Source organism: Orbicella franksi, chromosome 4 (genome assembly GCF_964199315.1).
Source record: "Orbicella franksi chromosome 4, jaOrbFran1.1, whole genome shotgun sequence".
In the NCBI taxonomy this organism is placed as follows: Eukaryota; Metazoa; Cnidaria; class Anthozoa; order Scleractinia; family Merulinidae; genus Orbicella; species Orbicella franksi.
In genome coordinates this window covers 2017623-2039358 of record NC_138148.1, presented here as the reverse complement: position 1 = coordinate 2039358, position 21736 = coordinate 2017623, and the positions used below count along the sequence as shown (strand labels likewise).

The 21736-nt window shown below is 38.3% G+C and overlaps 1 protein-coding gene and 1 long non-coding RNA gene across 3 annotated transcripts; both read left to right on the top strand.

The window, feature by feature from the left end:
- The first annotated feature begins 28 nt into the window (after window positions 1-28).
- Window positions 29-4936, top strand: LOC145485846 (uncharacterized). Its single transcript, XM_081464493.1, has 5 exons — window positions 29-302; window positions 1554-1651; window positions 2886-2949; window positions 3364-3423; window positions 4015-4936. Exons 1-5 carry the CDS (start codon window positions 29-31, stop codon window positions 4080-4082), a joined length of 564 nt encoding a protein of 187 aa, XP_081320619.1. The 3' UTR covers window positions 4083-4936.
- A 1101-nt stretch (window positions 4937-6037) lies between these two features.
- Window positions 6038-17667, top strand: LOC145485840 (uncharacterized). Of its 2 annotated transcripts, XR_014049229.1 has the most exons (3): window positions 6038-6296; window positions 11383-11463; window positions 16907-17667. It is a non-coding gene; the product is annotated as an uncharacterized LOC145485840 (long non-coding RNA). The 2 variants fall into 2 exon arrangements; XR_014049230.1 differs by lacking the exons at window positions 6038-6296; window positions 11383-11463 and adding an exon at window positions 16439-16521.
- The last annotated feature ends 4069 nt before the right edge of the window (window positions 17668-21736 follow it).

Here is a 21736-nt window from a genome sequence, read left to right as displayed (position 1 = left end):
TGTAACTCTATTGGCAGCGGCTCAACATATGAAACTATTACCCAAACTCCCCGCAGTATTCAAAATGGCTGCTTCGAGGACGATGCTTCCACGAGCAAAGTTCTTTGGTTGTGTCGCGGTTAGTCAACTTAATTCCTCTCGCCTATCACAGTTATTTGGTGCATCTTTCAAGAAATTCGCTAGTTACGTTGCTTATTCAAAGAATTGTTCAAGTTTTAGCGATACAAGTGCAATAAGTGTAAAAATAAGTTTGGTTCCAAACAAATATGGCGTCAGGAATTTCAGTTTACAAAACTGGCTTAGTGAGTATGCTATTTTGTTATTTATTAGAAAAGTTACAAATAATGCTTGTACTCGTTTTATGGCTTATTTACACAAACGTAGAATTGCTACCAGGATGAGAATTCACTGTCCTGTCTTTGCGCTTTGCACTTGCCAAAAACTTGGTAAAGGCAACTTAAAGGAAAATTTTATCAAACCTTGACAAGTCTGAAGAATGTTACTGGACTAAATGAGATCCTAAAATCCAGGGTAAAAAAATTAAGGGCTGCAGGTTTGTTAGTTGTATTAACTATTAATTATTAAGTGTAAACCCTCTCTAAATAAAGTTTGATTGATTGATTGATTGATTGCTAGCTAGCTAGCTAGCTAGCTAGATAGACAGATAGATAGACAGATAGACAGATAGATTGATAGATTGATAGATTGATTGATAGATTGATAGATTGATAGATAGATAGATAGATTGATAGATAGATTGATAGATAGATAGATTGATAGATTGATAGATTGATAGATTGATAGATTCCTTGTTTTTATGTGAAAACATTCCTGGCATGTTGGTGGACAATAACAAAAGATTTGTAATAATTTTCTTTTGTTGGTACAACCAACTTCATGCCTTTGTTGTCAGAGTCTCTTGAGATTGGCCACAAACTGTTTTGATGTGCAATCTTCAGAGAGCTTCTTCTTGCTCTACTGCGGTGAGAGAAGTGTTCTCTTGACTCTGAAGTATGTAAAGTGGATTTCACTTGGCTTGTAGCATCACGGTTCAAACAAAGTCCTGTCTGATAGCCCAGTACTAGTGGATTTTCCAATCTGGCTAGGGGATTCTGTCTCTCACTGTCTGTTTTAAGGAAATTCAAATTACAGGCTATAAGAGGTGAACTTTTGTGGGGTTGGTGAGAACAATTTTCAGACTAGTGCATCATAGTCAGCAAGGGTGGATCCAGGGCAGGGTGCAGGGGGTGCGCACCCCTCTCCCCTGAGATCAGGCCTTCTTCATATTCGCTTTTAAAATTTGTTTACCTCACCAGTCAGTTATGCCATTCCTTAGTGGTAAACCTCCTCGTAAGAAAAATCCTGAATCCGTCCCTGGTCAAGGAATTCGCCTTAAAAATTTGTTTTCTTTGGTATGCTGTAGATTCTAGTGCACTTCAAGACTTCTGAACATGCCTGTGCAGGCCACATAAGTTCAGGACAGTCATAACATGCTAAATAATTGGGCAATGATGGATTTTCTTTGTTTGTTTGTTTATTTTTGTTTTTTTTAGGTGTCAAAGCTTCAGAACTTACAGTTGATAATATAAAGGACTATGATGAAGATGTTGGCTGCCCAATCTGCAGAAGAAACATCACATTCAACTATAAAGTAACTTAAGATGCACTTGGCACCTTAATTTTCATTACCCAAAATTATACTGTGCCTTTATAAGTTATTTACTTTGCTCAGCAAATGTTTTGATAGCTTATAGACTGTCAATACATTGAATAGAGAAAATTAAGAAGATGTTGAGCAATACCGTCAACTTTGTCAAATTAATTTACTCATTAAAGCCAGCTGTCTGGTAGCCAAAAGCTCATAATCTCACACATTTTGAACAAGGGAACGGTTGCAACAGCAGATTTGCATGTTGCTGTCATTTGACTAGAACTACCAGAATTCCTTTCGTCTTTTCTTTATTATTTAAATTTTAGAGTCCCAGTGGGGTTTAAATAACAACTGCTCTAATTAACGTAACAAACAAAAAGAGTGAAGGATTCTGGTAGTTGTAGTCAAATGATACCATCATGCAAATCACTTATTTGTCGCTTTTAACTCTGAATAATTACCCACCAATTTTAGCTTCATCTATGTTAATGTAGTGTCCCCTTGGTTCCTTATTTCCCTACACAAGTTACACTGAACCAAAGCGAGATACATCACAATACTCCATACACGCTACTTGTCAATAATTATGGAGTTGAACATACTTATTTTGCACTCTCTACTGGTGAGTTGCATTCACATGTATCCAAACTCCTCCTCTCGCTTTGGCATCTCTAGACCTACTATACCTTGCACAGGGTTGCCTAAAGTACAGTAACCAGCCACAAGCAAAAATTATCTTCTACTTCAGGGTCTTGGCCAGCTACTCTGCTTAGAGATTGAATCATGTTTAACAGTTATTCTTTGGAAAAATATGGCAAAAATCACCTGCCTACTCCAACAATATAGAAGCAGCTTCATTGAAACTCTATGGCAACCTTGCATGCCTTTTTGAAGGTTGGATCCCAGATGTCGCTCAGATGGGAGTAATGTACGTGTAGTATGTCATGAGAGATTCTGCCTACTGAGGCTAATACATTTGGGGTTTTTTACTTAGATTTAATTTTAATTAGTTGGTATTACTGCTATTTTAAAAATAAATCAATGATGAGGTTCAGTGTTTGATATTTAACTTGTCTATTGATTGATTGATCGAGTAATGGATCAATCAATCGATCGATTGATTGGTTGGTTGGTTGATTGATTTAATGTCAACAAGTTTAAAGAACAAATTTAAATGTCTTTTACTTTCTTTACAAACCATTTAATATAATAACTGGTTTTTTTTTCACCTCAGGATGTATTATTTTTATCTCAGTTTATGTCTCCAAAAGGTTATGTACTCAATCGCAGAGTGACAGGTACATATGTTTCATCCAGTTCTACTTTAGTTAGTTTCTCAATTTAGGACTGTGGGAAAGTGCAGGTCTTCCTTATGTACACAATTTACTAATATTTTAAGCATTATGATAGGTACTGTAATTTTATAATCTTTGACTAGAGAATATTGTCAAGATCTAATATTAAACCCGCAGATCTGAAATGAGAAGGGGAACTGAATAGTGGCTGCTTAAAGGGGTTGGCTGCTTAATTAATAGAAGTAAAAACAATGGAAAAGCCCTCATCGGGACTTTGATTACTGGCCGCCTAATAGAGGTGGCCACTTAATAAAGTTCTATTCGACTGTGTTCAAGTTTGAGGAAGTAATATTATTTATCGTGACTGGCAAATAATTCCTATTTTACTAATAATACAATATTGTTCCTCTCTGAAAGGTGTTTGCAGGAGACAGCAGAGGAAATTAGAGAAAGCAATCCGTATATCACAGAGATTAGGTAAGAATTTCTTATAATTGTTACTGTTGTGCTTGCAACAACTACAAGCACAACAGTAACAATTTCACGAGTTTGAGTTTCAAGTTTGAGTTACTATTTTTAGCCTAAGTAGCAGTTCAGTCAGCCCTGTTTTCAAGTCTGGTTATCCTGTAAGGGTTTAGGGTAATCATCAGACTGAGCTCTCATTTGTAGTGCACTTTTAATGAAACGTAAGCCCACTGAAAGCCACAGAATGTTACAAAATTTGGAACAGAACTCAAAAAGAGCAAACTTTGGCTCTGACTTGAACTCAAAGTCTTTACTCAAATTTGAACTTGAAATTCTAGTTATTAAAATCATAAATTTGATAATCTAGCTTTGATCGCCTTACAGCAGTTAGAATTAAAACCAACTTTTGAACTGCAGTGCTTGACACTTTCATAATATAACCATTCTTTTTAGCTTAAAAACAAAAAGAAAATTATGTATACCTGCTCACATGAGGCAAGTACTGGCGTCAGGCTTAGTTAAGTAGCAGGCCTTGAAGCCTTAAGTTAAGGTCACTGATAATAATTTTTAGTCATATTTCTATTCCATTGGTTTTTTCAACAGGTGTTCTGCCAAAACTGTCACCAATACTCAGGAGAGAACTTGAAGCACAGAAACAAAAACAGAGTTGATTTTGTTTGTTAGTCAAGAAAATAAGGTTTCAGCTAAGCTCAAATAAGGGTAAAATTTTAATTGCAGTGGCCTGATAGTTGTATTCTAGACAAACGTAAATTCACATAGTCACGCTTTCTCACCCAAGAGAATCTCCATTCCATTGGGCGAGATCAAGTAGTATTTTTTGTGCATTCTTGCTTTTATCTATATTTAGCCACCAATGTGGTGAATGCTGTCTATTGAAGGTTAAGTTTCCATCCCTTTCCTGTGTCTGATCTATTTCTGGACCTCGTGTAGCTCAGCCACAGCACTAGTTCTGAGATAGATAAGGCCTATATATTATTAACCAAGTTTGTTTGGTCAAGACTGCTGGATATTGGCCAGCATCATGTCATTTAAGTTTTTGCCACCATATAAACTGCATTGCAGTGACAAGACTCCAGATTACCAGAACTTCAATATAGTGACAGAATAGTATGTAGCCTGCAAGTAGGCTCTCATGCGTTGCAGCAGGAGTAAAGTCAATGAGCAAAGTCACAAGAGGTGAGTCAGCGAGCGAAGCAAGCCAGTGAGGGGCCTGGCGTGAATCATTCTCAGCTGCTCGCTTCGCTCGCTGACTCTTGCTTTGTTCGCCAACAGCTTTTCTTGTGCCCCCAATGATGAGAGCCTGCTTGCAGGCTTAATAGTATGGTAATCAGTTAGAAGAATTAATATTTTGCACCTGACTGAACAGATAAGGAGAGAAATTTTCTCACTTACAACAAACAATACATCATTGTATTTACCGGACTATTTACCCCACCATAACATAATTTTATTTGTTTCCCAGCTATTTTTGTTCAGTATGAGGAATAAACATCTCCAAGTGAAATGCTTCTTATTGCTTTTGGAGCTCTTTTGGAACTCTTCTTCAATACCTTGGAATCCCAATGTAATGAACCGCTTAATTTTTATACAGGAGTCGCTCCCTTCCTTTCTCTTCCTTTGGGAAGCCAAAGGTGATTGCCGCAGAATTACTGGCGAATTTAATGGCTGACATCTAACATAGAAGCTGTTTCAGATAGAGCTTTACTCCGCTAGGAAGAGGGGATTTTTGTACCCTGGGTGCCAGAGGGTTTTCTTTTTTTGCAGAGAAGCTGCTTTCAGTAAGCAGCAAAGCGGTGATTGGTGGCTCACTGATTACGGCTTTGCCGCAAAAAAGAAAACCCTCTGGCACCCACGGTAATAGACAGGCCAATGAATTTCACGTATAGTTTTTCTCAATGAATATAAAATGTCCGCGCTTTGCTCGGCTTGCCCAGCTCGCCGACTAAGCTTGTTTAAAGATCGTTTCTTCTTTTTCCCTTTTCCTTTTCATTTATCTACTGATTCAGTTTATGCACAGAATTGCAATACTTTTCCCGGGCCGGGAGCTTTCTTTTTTTGTCAGTATTGTCAGGAGGCTCGCTAAGGGGTTTCTAAGTTGTGTTTTTCATTGGTTGGTGGCAAGGCAACAACAACAATTTATTGGTATTCCCATGTAAATGGTGTTACCTAAATACATAATCGTTAAATGAAAATTCAAAAACGAAACAAATTATAACAGCAACCAGAAAGAAAAATAAACATAGTTACAAGGCTGCGTTGGCAACCGCTTTGATGAGCAGCGCAAACTGAATTTCTTTCAAGGTTGAAAACTCAAGGTTTAATTTTGGGTGAATTACCGTAGTCTACTCAAATGAATTAAAAAGTCTCAGTGAGGCTAGCTAGTGTCACCCACGCTCTCCGTAAATGCTGGGAAATGCCTTTCCGTCAAACATAGGCCTTTCCGTCTAAAATAGGCTCTGCCAATGAAGTCATATACCGTAAGTCCTCGTCATCGTAATCCCCGGTAATGCTAGTGGCCGCTAGCAGCTGAGCGGCAGTGGCAAAAGGCGAGTATTCGGCGCTTTCAAATAACCGGAACCTGTGACTAAGGGATAGACTGCAAAACAGTTGTAGCGTTGCACTTTCGTCCTGCGTGGCAGACATGTCTAACACCTTTTGACCAATTGTATGTGTTGTTGTTTCTTCCAATGAAAATGCGTTGTGATCGTGTCCTCTGAGATTATTTTACTAGGGGACGGGACGGTGTTTGCCAGTTGAAAGCTCGAAACCTATCGATTGTGACTTTTATCGTGAGGGTGTTTTGCCGGATCTTTCTGCATGTTCCGAAACACATTTACAGCTGCCTTTGAAGCCTAATATTGTTGGTAAGAAGCTTTGTGAAGTGTAGTGTATTGTATTATGTTGTTTGTAGAAATGGAGTGAGCAATTTATATGGCTCAAGTCTACGAAGCCATTTCGACATGTTCATCAGCAATCTAAGTTTTGTTGATCGTGTTGCTTTCAAGCGGCACGAACTAAGCTGGCACTAGTTTGTATAGTCCACAGTGTTGTGTTTTGAATTTTGCAATTAAGATCTGCCTCCGTCACGGGCATAAAGAAACGCTGTCGTGCAGACAGAGCAAATTTTCACTCAGCTTATTACCACCTTGTATCGCCAAATGCCACCAAATATACAGCTTAGTTGGATAAAAAATGCTATGGAGCAAAGCAAAAACAGTAGTTTCGAAATAATGTGCAGGACTGCAAGGATTAAAATTGGTTACAGTTCAAGAAATTTGAGTTTAGTTCAGGATGTCAAGAAATCGAGTTTACCATTCTTGTGACAGTTTGAACTTTCGAGCCTTTATTTTGTCTGGTATTTCTTTGCTTCTATCAGTATTGGGAATGATTTCTACCCATGTTAAAGTAAGCTTAAAAGTAATCTCCTGGGCACAATCACGAAAACAAATGCACAATACATTTCCCTGAATGTTTCCCACCAAGCACAGTCTCTAAAAATAAATTAAAATAGGTCACCATGCTTGCAAAAGAGATATGATGTACCAGTCTTACCCTATTTTGCCAGGTCTTTTAAATAGTACTATTCATTTATTTTATCACTCTGCATTACATTTTGCGGTGGCTGGAAGGCACAGTCTTTTGATGAACTTTGATAGGCATACATGAATTTTTGAGCATAAGGAACAACATAATAAACAACTTATGCAAAAGAATCGAAAATAATCCAAATAACATACAATCCATGAGTAATGATTTTGTTGTTGATGCTATTGAATAAGTGTAAAATTCTGCGCTTGAAGCGTTCGCAATATAGTGCTAAGGAATCACCAGGTAAGGTCAGGGTTGTTTGTCCTTCTGTTCTTCTTTTCCTCTGTTGTTGACTTGCTACCTTTAAGCTGTTTGTTACGAAGCAGTGTTTTGTAGACACACAGTGTGTATAGTCATCATGTGAGGCTGCTTCAAGAAGTGCTTGCCTAGGTTTCCTTTTCTATGCGGCTGGTCCAATTAGTACATATTATAGTTCACCACTGAATTTTCTCCGATTCTTATTGGTTTAAATTGATCACGTGACGCAATAGTGTTCATCCGTGGAGAGACACTATCAGCCCATTGTGCCTGTCTGAGGAAAATACCCGGATGGATAGTACTCGTCCGTGTAAATGTTTCTGTAAAGAAGCGGGCTTACAGAAAGTTAACAATTGAAATATATTAAGTGGGTTTTTGTCTGTTTTCTTTTTCAAATTTTACATTTGGCTTCAACGACCTTCCATGGCTTTCATCTAAAAAAGTTGAAAATAATTCAATATGAATTTTGAACTGGCGCGCGGAAGAAAATTTAGTGGTGAACGATAAAGACAATAGAGTGTTTATGTCTCGGAACTATCGGTTGATAGTTGTCCCTTGGAAATTTGATGTTCTTAAAACTAGCATATTTGTTTTAAGAGCATCAAATTTCCTTGGGGCAACTATCAACCGATAGTTCCTCGACCGAAACTCTCTATTGTTTAAATAGGGATACATGCAATACCTTGTCATGTCTTCATTAGGTGGCATTGCCATTATCTCTTTGTGCCAGCTCTTGTGTGAGGAACATTGCCATTCTTGTTATCTTCTGGAGAATTTATTCATGTTTTTGGATACTTGGGGTTTTTTTGTTCTTTTAATGTAAAAACAATTAAAGAAGGAGAAAACGGTTTGTTTATCTACTTGTATTTTTATTCTCAAGGATGTCTTTTATCTCTTGGTAAATATATATGGGTTATTGACCAAGTGTGAGGTCAAGATGGCTGGATATTGGCCAAGTTCATTTTTTGCGAGTTTATGGACCGAGACGGAGTCGAGGTCCATAAACTCGCAAAAAAAGAACGAGGCCAATATCCAGCCATCTTGAACGAACAAGCTTGGTCAATAAAGGATTTATTATATGAAGAAGCTAATCATAAAAGGGGATAAGTGACGATTTTGGTTGCTTTTCTTTTTTCTTGCTCCAAATTAGCTGAAGTTTTGCATGTGGTCTTCAATGTAATAGAAAAATGTGGTTCTGTATTTTTGTCGCTGGTTTTTGCTTTGTTTTCGCGTTAAAACGTAGGCAAAAAACTTGGCTTTTCCTAGCCATGTCTTTAGGAGTTTATTTGTTGAACAGCAAACAGGCAGACTGTTTATAGTGTATGAAGTCAAAACCAAATCCCACAGCATATAGAGCGGAAATCTGGGAACGGATTGTTTACACCGGTTATTGTGACGTGAACACAACACGTGAATCGATCGAGCGTCAAACGAAATGCCATCAAACAAAAAAGAGATGTGCCGTATTAGAGCTCTGTCAACTAATATCTTAAGCATTGTTTTAAAGTACCTTGTGTGCCTACCTGGTGGTTGAGAGGCATCATAAAGCCTCGATAAACCCGTAAGTCATCAGCACGTTTTAAAGAATCAAAATGTGTTCTGAAACTTCGAAGGCAGCTGATATACCGTAATCGTGTTATCGGCGTTCGAAGTCAGATCGAGCCAGGTAGCAAAGTCCAAGAGCAGTTCTTGCCCAAGAAAAATACCCTCTGGTGAGTTGTGGCCCATTTGCCAAGCGTTGCTAGCGTCAAAGTTTGGAAAGCGAGAACTGGTTTTAGAGTGATAAAATTTGTCTTGTATCGACCGCCATGTCTTCCCGCGCACGAGGTGTAAAGACCCTTCCCGGCATGCATTGCGATTACGTTCTGCGGACGTTTCCCGAACTGGTAACTAGATTTAAACATAATAATGGCCAGCAAGTGGCGATCGATTGTAACAGATCTGTGATCCAGTTTGCGTTGATTTTATTTCAAATCGGCATGATTTGTAGTGTTTTGAGCTTCTGGGATCAGGGGACATGCAGATGTATGGAGACCCGTACGTTGCGCAGAAGGGTTAATCTGTTAATCTGTCAGCCCTATTTATAGAGCGTTTTCACGTGGAGTCATCAAATTCTTAAATCCAAAACTAAACAGCCGCCAAAGTTGTTGTCCTCATCAGGCATAAGAGGTACCAGCGCATTTTGAACTTGGAAGTTATGGCGGTGCGTGACATAAAGCTACCATCGCGTTTGTCGAAAACTATGTTTTATCTCGTGATTTTTTAGCCATTGAAGACGTTGCCGTATTTGAAAAAGTGTTTATTGAAATGTTTATTTGTTTCATTTTATTTTTATTTACACCTTTTTTTGACCTGAAATCAGCATTTTTGAGCTTATACGTTGCGTGAAATTACCATTTTCAGGAACCCATCATGGGCTCCTACCATTTTGCTGTTTTCTAAGTGAAACCAACATCCTTGCCGTCACGCGTTAACGCGAAATCAACATTTTGACCTATTTAGACCTGAAATCAACATCATTGAGCTTATGCGCTGCGTGAAATTGACATTTTGCTGGTCTCTAAGTGAAACCAACATCCTTGCCGTCACGCGTTAACGCGAAATCAACATTTTAACCTATTTAGACCTGAAATCAACATCATTGAGCTTATGCGCTGCGTGAAATTGACATTTTGCTGGTTTCTAAGTGAAACCAACATCCTTGCCGTCACGCGTTAACGTGAAATCAACATTTTAACCTATTTAGACCTGAAATCAACATCATTGAGCTTATGCGCTGCGTGAAATTGACATTTTGCTGGTTTCTAAGTGAAACCAACATCCTTGCCGTCACGCGTTAACGCGAAATCAACATTTTAACCTATTTAGACCTGAAATCAACATCATTGAGCTTATGCGCTGCGTGAAATTGACATTTTGCTGGTTTCTAAGTGAAACCAACATCCTTGCCGTCACGCGTTAACGTGAAATCAACATTTTAACCTTTTTTGACCTGAAATCAACATTTTTGAGCTTGTACGTTGCGTGGAATTGACATTTTGCTGGTTTCTAAGAGAAATTAACCTCCTTGCCGTCACGCGTTAACGTGAAATCAACATTTAAACCTTTTTTGACCTAAAATCAACATTTTTGAGCTTATACGTTGCGTGAAATTGACATTTTGCTGCTTTCTAAGTGAGATCAAAGTCCCTGCGGTCGCGGCGGGCCGATCCTTTGTTATGATAAACCGAGGCGAGACTTCGACTTATAACAAAGGCTTGGCTTGGTTATTATAACAAAGGATCGGCTCTGTTTATCATAACAAAGGCCCGGCTTCGTTTATTTGCAGCCTCGGCGGGAAAAGGGCGTTAGGTATTTTAATCAAAAGTGAACTTTGTCGAAAACGCTCCAAATTTCGCATAGAGTTTTGTTTAGGTATGTTTAGCAATGTCCCGTAGTTTTTGCGCTAAACCTTGCTTCGTTTTCAGGATATTGCGTATGCAAAAAACCACTCGGTTTTCCTAGCGGCGTCTTTATAAAGCGAAGCAAAAACCAGCGGCAAAAATACAGGAACACGTTTTTCTATTACATTGAAGACCACATGCAAAACTTCAGCTAATTTGGAGCAAGAAAAAAGAAAAGCAACCAAAATCGTCACTTATCCCCTTTTATGACTAGCTTCTTCATATGGCTTTTGGGGAAATTTTTCTTGCGGGACACAGCAGGTAGTCCTGAGCGGGCAAGATAGCTCCATCTTTCCCGCTCGGGTAGCCAATCACAGCGCAGGATTTGATTCATCTTGCCTGCTCACAGAGCTAGCCATATAATAAGATGTAGTTCTCACCAGCTAAACTTTGCCACTAGAGATTCAGTCTGTTCTGTTTTGGTTTCATTGTCAGTTGAAATAGACTTTAAAAACCTAGGTCTTGATAAGATAGTCATACTCTTGCAGTTGTTTCTGATTGAATTTTGTTTTCTTTTAAATTTCCCTTTACTGAGGAACAGCTTTTAATCTACAAGGCTGTACATGTATGTTATTTTAAAACAGTCAGTGTAACTTAAAATATAATTGCATTTGTGTGATTTTGTGTTTAACAATAATGCTTTGAATTTCTGTTTTTGCAGTAATGGATGATCATCATGGGTTGGATGAGGGAAAACATGCACAAACCGAAGAAAGTCGTAGTAGAGAAGGAACTAGGGATGGTGAGCATCAGCCCTTACCATGATATGTATCAGTTGCCATGCATTGATAACTTTTTTAGAGTTGTGTCTTGCCAAAATAATTCATTTTTTTGTTACCTGTACGTAATTGGGTCTTAACTGTAATGGCAGCACTTTCTCAAGAATTTTAGGGCTTATGTCCTCATATTATACTTCAATATCTGGTTAGCTTATGAGTTTTTTCTTGTACACTAAGTACTCCAGCAATACTAAGAAGAACATTGCAAACCAAATGTGTTAGAGGAAGCCAACTTTTATGTATTAGAGAAAGCCAACTATTATGTGTTAGAGAAGGCCAACTATTTTTCAAAACACATCTTCTTCGCACCTGGATAAATTAGCCAGTTTGTAGTTTTTAATTCCTTTTCATCCCTGCTATGAAGGCTTAAAATTTAGCACAGGGAGTGTTTAGTAGACGGAGTTTCAAAATCTTAAGGAAGAAGTGATTGTACAGTACCACGTTAATGCACAGCTTATTATTCTTGTGTATCCATTAAACTAGTCAACAACCCATTGTCCCCAATAGAACAAAATAATTTTGTTTTTAAAATTGATATAAAATAAAAGTCTCAACTTAAAGGTAGTTTGGGAGGTTCTGTGGTATATTATAGGTTAAGGTATAGATGTATGGCAGTGATACAAGCAATTTTTGCTGCATGTTACACAGAAGATATTTGCATATCATATGTAGTTACTCAAGCATTTGTCGCAGTGCACATATTTTTTCTATTCTTTGTTGTGACTCTTATTTAAAACCCCAAAAGCTGTGAACAAGACAGCTTGTAGGAAGTTGAGCCTTCTGTGTTAGCAAATGACAACCTTAACTTAAATGACAAAACTGGTAAACCATACATGTACAATTGCCCCTACTGTATTCTACATGTATACTTACAGCCTGCAAAGCACTCACTTTCTTTCCTGCAATGGTTTGGGGCACAACAAACATAAATGAATTAAGAGAGGTTGAGGAGTCGAGGAGGCAGAGTAAAGAAAACTTTTGGATGCCGCAAAGCTCTTAGAATGAGCTTGACGGCTATTAATGCAGTGTTCGACACTAACTTTCTTGCTAATTTGCCCTTTGGGCAACTAGTTCTGTTTTTGTTGGTTCCCCGTGTGTCTTTTTAGTTGCCTACCTGGTAGACTTTTGTTGCCCATTAGTGCTCATGAGAAAATTTCAACTTGCAGAAATGCTCAACTTTTTTATAAACTTGCCTTCTTGTTTTGGTGTTGCAACAGTGATTCATTGGGTGATTAATCAGTCATAGAGCACAACCCTCACAAGATTTTAAACATCCACGAACTGTGCCCACACATTTTGATGAGACTCCACTTTTCTAACAAATAGACCCAGTGAAGCACTTTTACTGGTCAAATACAATGAACCAACTGTCATGAATGAAAACATAATTCATGCCCAGAAGCACATCATTATCATTAATATTATTGTTATTATTTTTGTTGTCATCGTTGTTGTTTTTATTGCTATTTTTATTTATTATTATTGTTATTATTAATAATTGTCTTTTTAACTATATATTAAGGAATGGCAAAAAGATGGCTCAGCCTGTACCTGTAGTGCCTATTTTGTATTTGTAATCATAGATCAATAAAACTGCTTCTCTTCCTCACCAGAGATCAGTCGGGGAGTAGCTTACAATCCTGACAACAGTGCCCCATTTCTTTTTGAGTCACACCAGTAAAACTTATAGCCAAAATGTTGCCGTACCGTACAATTTGTGTGGAAAGACTTTGACACAAAAGTTATTTCCAAATACTGTTGCAAAATGCATCTTTGAAAATTCAATGAGGTTATCAAGCATTTTATAGTATTTTAAGAACTAGGGATTAATGCTTTTTATGGTTTGCAAGATCACTAATCGACTAGCCACTTTTATTTAGCAAGCTTTGGGGAAAGCTTCTCACAAAATTTGGGTTCATGGCTTGTTTTGGAAATGAGAGTCAATTGTAGAAACTTTCAGGGAATGTTAGAGTTGAGTTTACATGTCTTTGACCTTTAAGTTAATACTTCTGAACTTCTGCTCAAATGATTTCCCCAAAACTTGGGCATGGTTTGTATAAGTCAGAATAAGCTGGTTCCAGAAATTGAGTAAAAGTATACCAGCAAAATTTTTTTACTGGTAGTGTTGTTGTCCAAAAAATGGGGTCCAGTCAAACACCAGTAAGAATAAAAATATTTTCCCCAGTAAATAGAATTAAGTAACATTATCACCGAGTGAAACACAAAATATTTCCCAAAATTTCTTAGCCATCACTTCAAAGCCCCAAAATTTATGTTGCAAACTTTGACATGGGGTAGTGTGCCCACAATAACTGCAGCACCACCTTAAGTAATGATGAAATGGAATCAATAGAATAACCATGATAAGAATGGTGTTATCCTTTTGATACAATATTAATAACAAACAGTGGGGCTTGACTTTTCAAAATTACAGAAAAACTCAAATTGCATCTAGGGCCACCAGATCACAGTTTTCAAGCAACATACATTTAAATAGAAAGGAATTGTTAGCCAAATTAACTTTAACTAAAAATAACAGGCACTTTTTAAAAATAAAGTGGTTTGCCATTAAACAGTTAAAAAACAGTTCCTTTATATTGCTATATGTAGAAACATAAAAAATGAAAAGGGTTTGTCAAACACAACTCGATACATCACCACCACCCACATAAATTATGATACTCTCCCATGTAGATGTGGAAGGAAAACACCTTGTTTTCACTCTAAGAGGAACTGGAGTTTGCAAGCCCTGACAGCAAGCCCTGACAGTTGTTCAGATTGGTTTCTTTGGAGTTAATGACAATAAATTGATCAATACCAAATTAATTAAGAGAGCACTCGACAACCAAATTGATGGCATTTTGTTGGGTTCTTCATTAGGCCGTTGTTGTTGTTGTTTTTTATCATGACAGAACTCAAAAATGATATTGTTCGTAAAATGCTTGACAGTGGCCTTATAAATGAGTAGTTTTATGGACGTTATTTTGAAGATATGCTGTTGATGGACAAACCAAATAAATCTGACATGTTTTACAGTCAATAAATTTGAAGATGGTTTGATCCATTTCCTGGACATTTCTCTGAAAAGAACATCCATTGACATTTATAGGAATCACACAAATACTGGACAGAATGTCTTGTTTTCTAGTCAAGTACGTTGACTTGCCAAAATTACTTGGGTTAGGCCTTGTTGCACCAGGCTTCTCGTATATGTGAAATAGACTCTCTCATTTAGAAACAAAGAACAATGATGAAAACGTTCTGTTAGGGAATGGCTTTCCTAAATCTGTGGCTTCTAATCTTGTCAGGTGTTTCAGACACAGTGGCTCGGAACCTAGAACATCTTATCCCAATAACAATAAGACTATGAGTTTTAAGGATTTTAAATTCTAATGTGGGGTTTAGGACTGGCACTAGTTTTGCTAGGCTAATGATGTAATTTTGAAAGCAGATGGGAGCTCCTCTGGGGGCCTGTCCAGGAATCCCCATCAATGTCCCAGACCAAAAATGGCATGTGCATTTAACTATTACTTCATCTCATGCAGGAAGGAAGTGATGTCTGAACAGTTTTCATTGAAGTGCCTTGAAACCAGAACCAGAGTATTAACAATATTACAAACAACGCAACAAAGAAAGTACAGGATGCAAAACAGAGCACAGTGATGCAAACCCAAATGCAAGTTAATTTTGAAACCAAATTGAAAATTGCTATGTAGAGTGAGACGGGTAACTGCAATCACAACTGGTGGTTTGCTATTTGCGTGAAAAATTAGCAGACATTAAGTTGAAGGAAGTGAGTTTATAGAGAAGTCCATTTGCATCATATTAATCAAAAACTGGTTTTCTTAGTTAGGTATAGAAATACAGTATGTTAATAAGTAGTTTCTTAGAAATCGATTTTGAAATAAAAACTAGCGCTTAAAAGTCACGACGTTTCGACCTCTAGGAGGTCATTTTCAAGTGAGTAAATTTTCTACAATAGCATATAGCCATAAATATGTTAAAAACAACTTATAATAGATAAAAATGTGGCGAACGCTAAAATGTGATAAAATATGTGAAAAAGTGTTAAAAATATACAGTGGAAAAATAAAATAATCTTAGCAAGAATTGCTCTAAACAAATAATTGGGCGCGAATTGAATCGCACTGTTTGTTTAGCATTGGTTTCAGTTCTTTGATAAAAAAACATTTCAAAAATAAGGTAGCCAAATTTGTTCTGACACTGTCTTAAGATTCGAAAACTCTGTGCGATGTCTTCTGGCTCCATATCGTGCTGCTCTCTGAGGTGGTTTCCGATTGCCGATCCTTTGTGTTCTTCAATTCGTTGGTGTAGGTGTCGGCACGTGTAACCGACATAGCCTGCATCACACAGGCCACACTGAAATGAATACACCACGCATTGTTGACTAACAAGAGGCTGCTTGTCTTCCCTGACCTTAATTTCATCCTTGATCTTTCTACTTGTGTAAACTGGGTTAATATCTGCGTTGATCTTCCGACTGAGGTCAGCCAGCTGTTTACGTACTACGTTTGCAGATTTCTGGCCCTTGTAGGGCAACACGATTCTGACTCGGGCTTCTCTTTTATCAGCCACTCGAGTATGTGAATCCTCGGACACTTTTGATTCAATAAATCTGCGAATGATTGACTGCACAAGGTCGTCAGGATAGCACAGTCGGGAAAAGATCTCTTTAAGGCGTTCACATTCCTCATGAAAAAACTTCCACTTTCAAAATACAGTATGAATATTTATAATTTGAATTATAATAATATTACTGTTGTACTTTAGATTGTAATTCCAATGCTCTTTTTAAAAACTGATTTCAGTTTCATTAGGTAGTTGGGTGCTTTGGGCCCAAAACAGCAGCCTGAAAACGGTCCTTGTAAGTTGACAAGCCCTTGAATAGCCAGGAAGTTTCAAAAAATAGGCCCTGAAGAGGCAAAGGGCCGACTTCAGACACAACTTAAAGCAAGTTTCAATTAGTCCAGCAAATTTATTTCACTTTCCGTAGGAGGAAGGTAAATTCCTAAAGATAAACATGAAACGAATTACTACAAATAACTAACTGAAGACGGCAGAAAACTAAGAGGAAAACACAGACGATAAACTAAACGGCTTACCAAAATGCTGGCAACGGGGTTCAGGGAACCAAGAAGATACAAGTGTACCGGACGATAAACTAGCACTAAACGAACATGAAAGGATAACACAAATATATACGCAACGAAATTTACATACGACGCGAGAAAAAAAGCATGCAGAATGTGAAAAAATACATTAACATACGGAACAAAAAAGGACACAAAGAAAACACGAAATAGCCGTAACAGGCCCCTTCACAGAAAGTTTCAGTTTTCCACAATATTGTTGTGTCTATTAAATCCATCTCCATATTTTTAATAGCCTGGCCAAACCATACCTGGAGGCATTAGATGATATGATCGATGAGGAGGAGGAGGAGTTAGAAGAAGACAAAGAAGAAGAAGAAGGACAAGAGGATCAAGAAGAACAAGTGGAAGGGCAAGAAGAACAAGACAATGATGATGAACACCTCTACAGAAAGTTAATAGAGGATGAGTTTAGTGACAGTGATAAAATCAGTATTTATTTCGTAGATTTTTTAACTTTTTATCAGGATTTCTTTAACAGATGTATTAATAAGTAATAATTAAGTAAATAGAGGATGAGTCTGAAATTGTTTTGATTGTTCTACATTTACAACAGCTTATTCAAATTAGCCCAAGCTCAAAGGCTGAAGAAAATATGTCATTACTTTTTTTTTACTAAATGAACCACAAATCACTGTGTTGCCTGTGACTAGTTTGTTGGATCTAGATTTAAGGGACAAAAGAGTGACAGAACTTTTCATCTTTGTAATAAGAACCCAGCCACAGTCGTGCCTGACTAACTGTGTCCACCTTCCTTGGTTTAAATGAGCTAATCAAAATGCATGAATGGTGAAAATATCAAGCATCATGTAACCTGTTGATCAGTCGACAACTCCACCTTTCACATTTCTTTTCATAATTTGGATTTGCCAGATTTGAATGGAAGCCACAGGAAAGTTGTTGAAAACATGTCAAAAAATGATGAAAAAAAATTAGTTTGGTGGTCTGTGTTAGAAGTGCACCACTGTAAATGCAATGATAAGTATTATATTAGTATGTCCAAAAGGCATTTATCTGTCAAAAATAGAATTTCTCAAACTAATTCTAACTTTGGTTATTTTGCCTTTGTAACAATACAAATCTCAAGATTATAGTGGTTTTACAACACAGGCTAAAAACATGCCCTAAAATATAATTTTCGAAAATGTTTGGATAAAGCAACGGTTTGTATCATACGTGAGCATTGCAGATAATTCAAGCCAATTAATTCAAGGTCACAAGTCAGATTGTTTTGGTTCGCCCGTGTCTAGAAAAATCTATAAGATTCCAGTTGATAGTGATAATGGTAATTATACCTGCTCATGAAAACACCAGTTGTATAAATTCCAGTCTAGCCACAAATAAATAAAAAAAGATTTCTAATCTTCTTTGTCATAACTGAATTATGTTATTGAACTAGTATGAGGTCCGTGTTGGTAAATCATTGGTCGAGTTCTTCGCCTTGCAATGTTACGGCGAGATCCATAGACTTGTTAAAAAAAGAAATACCCATATCAGTATCCGACTTAAGTTTCATTCCATGTTCAATGCTAAATTCCTGAGGGGTGTGCCTACAAACGAGGACTAACAATAGAGCTATAAATCAATGAACATAATAAATCCCTCTAAGATTCTCTAACCGAAACAAGTGATAGGTTGAGGTATCACTGAATTCCTAATTTTCAACCTTCTGCTCTCATTTTATCGTCTCTCCCGGTTAATAACACGTACCCGTTGTAGCTAGTTCCAGCCGATCCCAGGAATGCAAATCTCATTAACAGTCAATGCTCTCTCTGATAACCATAACAAGTACTTTTAAGGGTATCAAGTCTTATATCGGAGGTTTGGTGATATTTCTTCCTAAAAGCAAAAACTGAAATAGTGTTCAACATAACCTTGCTCAGCACGTTTGCGAAAATCTATTGGTTCCTTTCAGAGGTTTCTTTAAGAGCACTCGGCTAACCTCCAGGTACGATTTCCGTACAGCGCCATACATTAATTATGTATGCAACTATCTCAAACTATCACATTATACTCAAACAGCAATCGTGAAAAGAACGAGTCAGTCAAAAAATTGCATGCATAATTAATGTAAGGGGTGGTGCGAAAATCTTGCCAACCTCCCTGTCAAAATAAGAGAGCCCCTCTGCCAGTTTTGTCCACATAGTATAATTTCTACTGACAGAATCGCTATGATTACGATGACGACCACAAAGCGCTTTGTGGTGTATTGAATAGGCCACAAAGCGCTTTGTGGTGTTTTGAATAGGCCACAAAGCGCTTTGCGGTGTTTTGAGTAGGCCACAAAGCGCTTTGTGGTGTGAAAAATTGGAAAAACCAAATTATTTCAGAAAATAGCTGTGAGATATTTGCGAGTCAACGAGCCATCCAGTTTTCAATGTTAAATCCCAAAATAAAACACCACATAGCGCTTTGTGGTGTTTTGAATAGGCCACAAAGCACTCTGTGGTGTTTTGAGTAGGCCACAAAGCGCTCTGTGGTGTTTTCAATAGGCCACAAAGTGCTCTGTGGTTTTTTGACTACTACTGCTGTTTTGTAAAGCAAAGCGAACTAGGAACAGTTAGAAAGCACTCCGGCCATAAAAATCTACTCGACAAGAAAATTTCTGTAATAAATGTTCGATGCTACAGGAGACGGCTTACCCAAAAAGGTTCAGTCAGCCTCAACAAACTTATACTGAGAAGAGGGCTTTCGCGAACCGGATTTCGTGTGAGTGACAAGATTGGGAATAGAGAAATATTGCGCAGATTGAGTGGTAGTTTTACAGCACCGAAACTAAAATTGGTTACACTGCTTCTCAGAAATTTTGTTTTGCCTCTGTAATATCATTAAACGATCTGAATAATTTGAGGATAATCAAAGCGCGGAGTTAAATATTGGCTGGCCGGGAACACGCAGTTCGCAAACCGGAGAGCAACCACTGTTTAAATCTTCGATCGAACTTTCATGTTGAATTTGAAACTGAAAATACACTAAGCGGTCAATTTCCGATAGAAATCTTGTGAGGTAAATGCTATTCTTGCAAATAGTCGCTGCATATTTACGTTCAGAGTCACTCTGGTTCAGAGTAAAGACATACAAAGTCAAATACTGCTTCCGAACGCTACCCCTCCAAAAATCAATTTTGCTCGAAGACCGAACTGCAACGGAGTTTAGTTACCAGTCTTATGCTGCGTGTTATTAGATAGAACGCATGATATGATTGGCTCCGTATATCACATTACGTCAGAGGACATGTCTGCTACATAGGACATAACTGCAACGGTACAAACAGTAGTATTTTTTGCGAACGCGAGAGACGGTCAATATTCGAACGAAAGGTCTGGAGCGAGTGTAAAAACGGCGAGGGAGAATGGGGAGAGACGCATTGCGACAGGGTTAGAGATGTGCTAGGCTACAGAACAAGGAAAAGAAAGGGCTGGATCAGCCCAGTGAGCTGGAAAAGACTTGGGGAAGGAGCGGGGTTAAAGCAAAAGTTAGTCAGGGTAAGGTTAGCAAGACTTAGGGTGAGGTTGCAGGAGGAATACAGGAAGAAAGATTTAGAAGTGAAGAGAAGTATGCGAAAGGACAAGAGAGATGGGACAACAACATAGCCCAAGAAGCAGAGGACGTACGCTGCAAAGCCCGGGCAAATGGAAGATGTGTACGAAGCCACAGGGAAGCTATGCAGCGAGTCCCCTGAGAGAATTGACATGGTAAGGAACAAGGCCGGCAAGCTGTTGACTTAAGAAGTGGAGGTACACCAGAGATGGAAAGAACACTTTGAGGAAGTGCTGCAGTCAACAGACCCAACCCAGAGCACGTGGCTGATGTAGATAGCAACACAGAGGTGATAGAAGAAATACCCTCAGGCCCTTTAACAGCTTTAACTAAAGCAGAGATCAGAAATCCTATCATCAGCATGAGCGCAGGCAAAGCACCTGGTGTGGACGGTATAGCAGTAGAGCTGGTCAAGGCTGACATGGCTGTTCCTGCGGATTGGAGAAAGGGTCTTAATTATCGTCAAGCTCGCCAAATAAGGAGATCTCATTAATTATGGAAACTGGCAGGAGATCACTTTGATGTCTGTTGTCGCAAAAGTGTTGGGCAAGGTGTTGATCAGAAGAATATCACATGGTGTTGATGAAAAGTTACAGAAGGAGCAAGCTGGTTTGAGGCAAGGAAGGAGCACGATAGTGAGAGCAGATCTTCGTCCTCAGGAACATTTTGGAGCAGACAATTGAATGGGATTCGAGCTTGTATGTATGTTTCGTCGACTATGAGAGGGCCTTCGATAGTGTTCAAAGGGAAACCTTGTGAATGATCGTGAAGAGTTATGGGATTCCACCAAAACTTGTTGAAATGGTCAAGGCAATGTACGACGGTAACCAATGTGCAGTAGCTGAAGGCGCAGGTCTAACTGGTTGGTACGATGTGAAGTCCGGCGTGAAGCAGGGCTGTAACATGTTGGGGTTCTTGTTCTTGCTTGTGATTGACTAGATCATGAGAAGAACAGTAGAGGGTGCTAACACCGGTATCAGATGGAAATTGTGGTCCAAGTTGGATGACTTGGATTTCGCTGACTTTATTGCACTTATATCTAGCACAAATGCTCAAATCCAGCAGAATAGTAACAACAGTTGATAAAGGCAACTGAGCTGAAGATCAGATTCGGATTCTACAGTTTTTAGCTTTACAGTGTACCGTGGTTTTCTTTAAAGAAGCGCAAACAGAAAGAATTTCCAAGAAGGCATCTTTGAAGGTCTACAGTAAGCTATCCTGCAAGCAGCTGGTTTCTCCGACACAGCGTAGAGTACTAGCATAGCGGTACTCCCAAACAAATTGGGTGGGGGTGTGCGCTCCACTTCCCAAAACCCTTGTCCTATTAATGACCAAAATGTGTAATTTTCGCTACCCAATATAATTTTGTGAAGGGCTTTTGTTGATGGTCTAATCGATACAATAAGACTAGAGTGCAAAAACCATACCCTGTTTATGACTAAAATGGCCAAAATCGGTACCCTATTTATGACCAAAATGGCTGAAAAAATATACCCTTTGGAGCCGCACATACATGTACCTATAT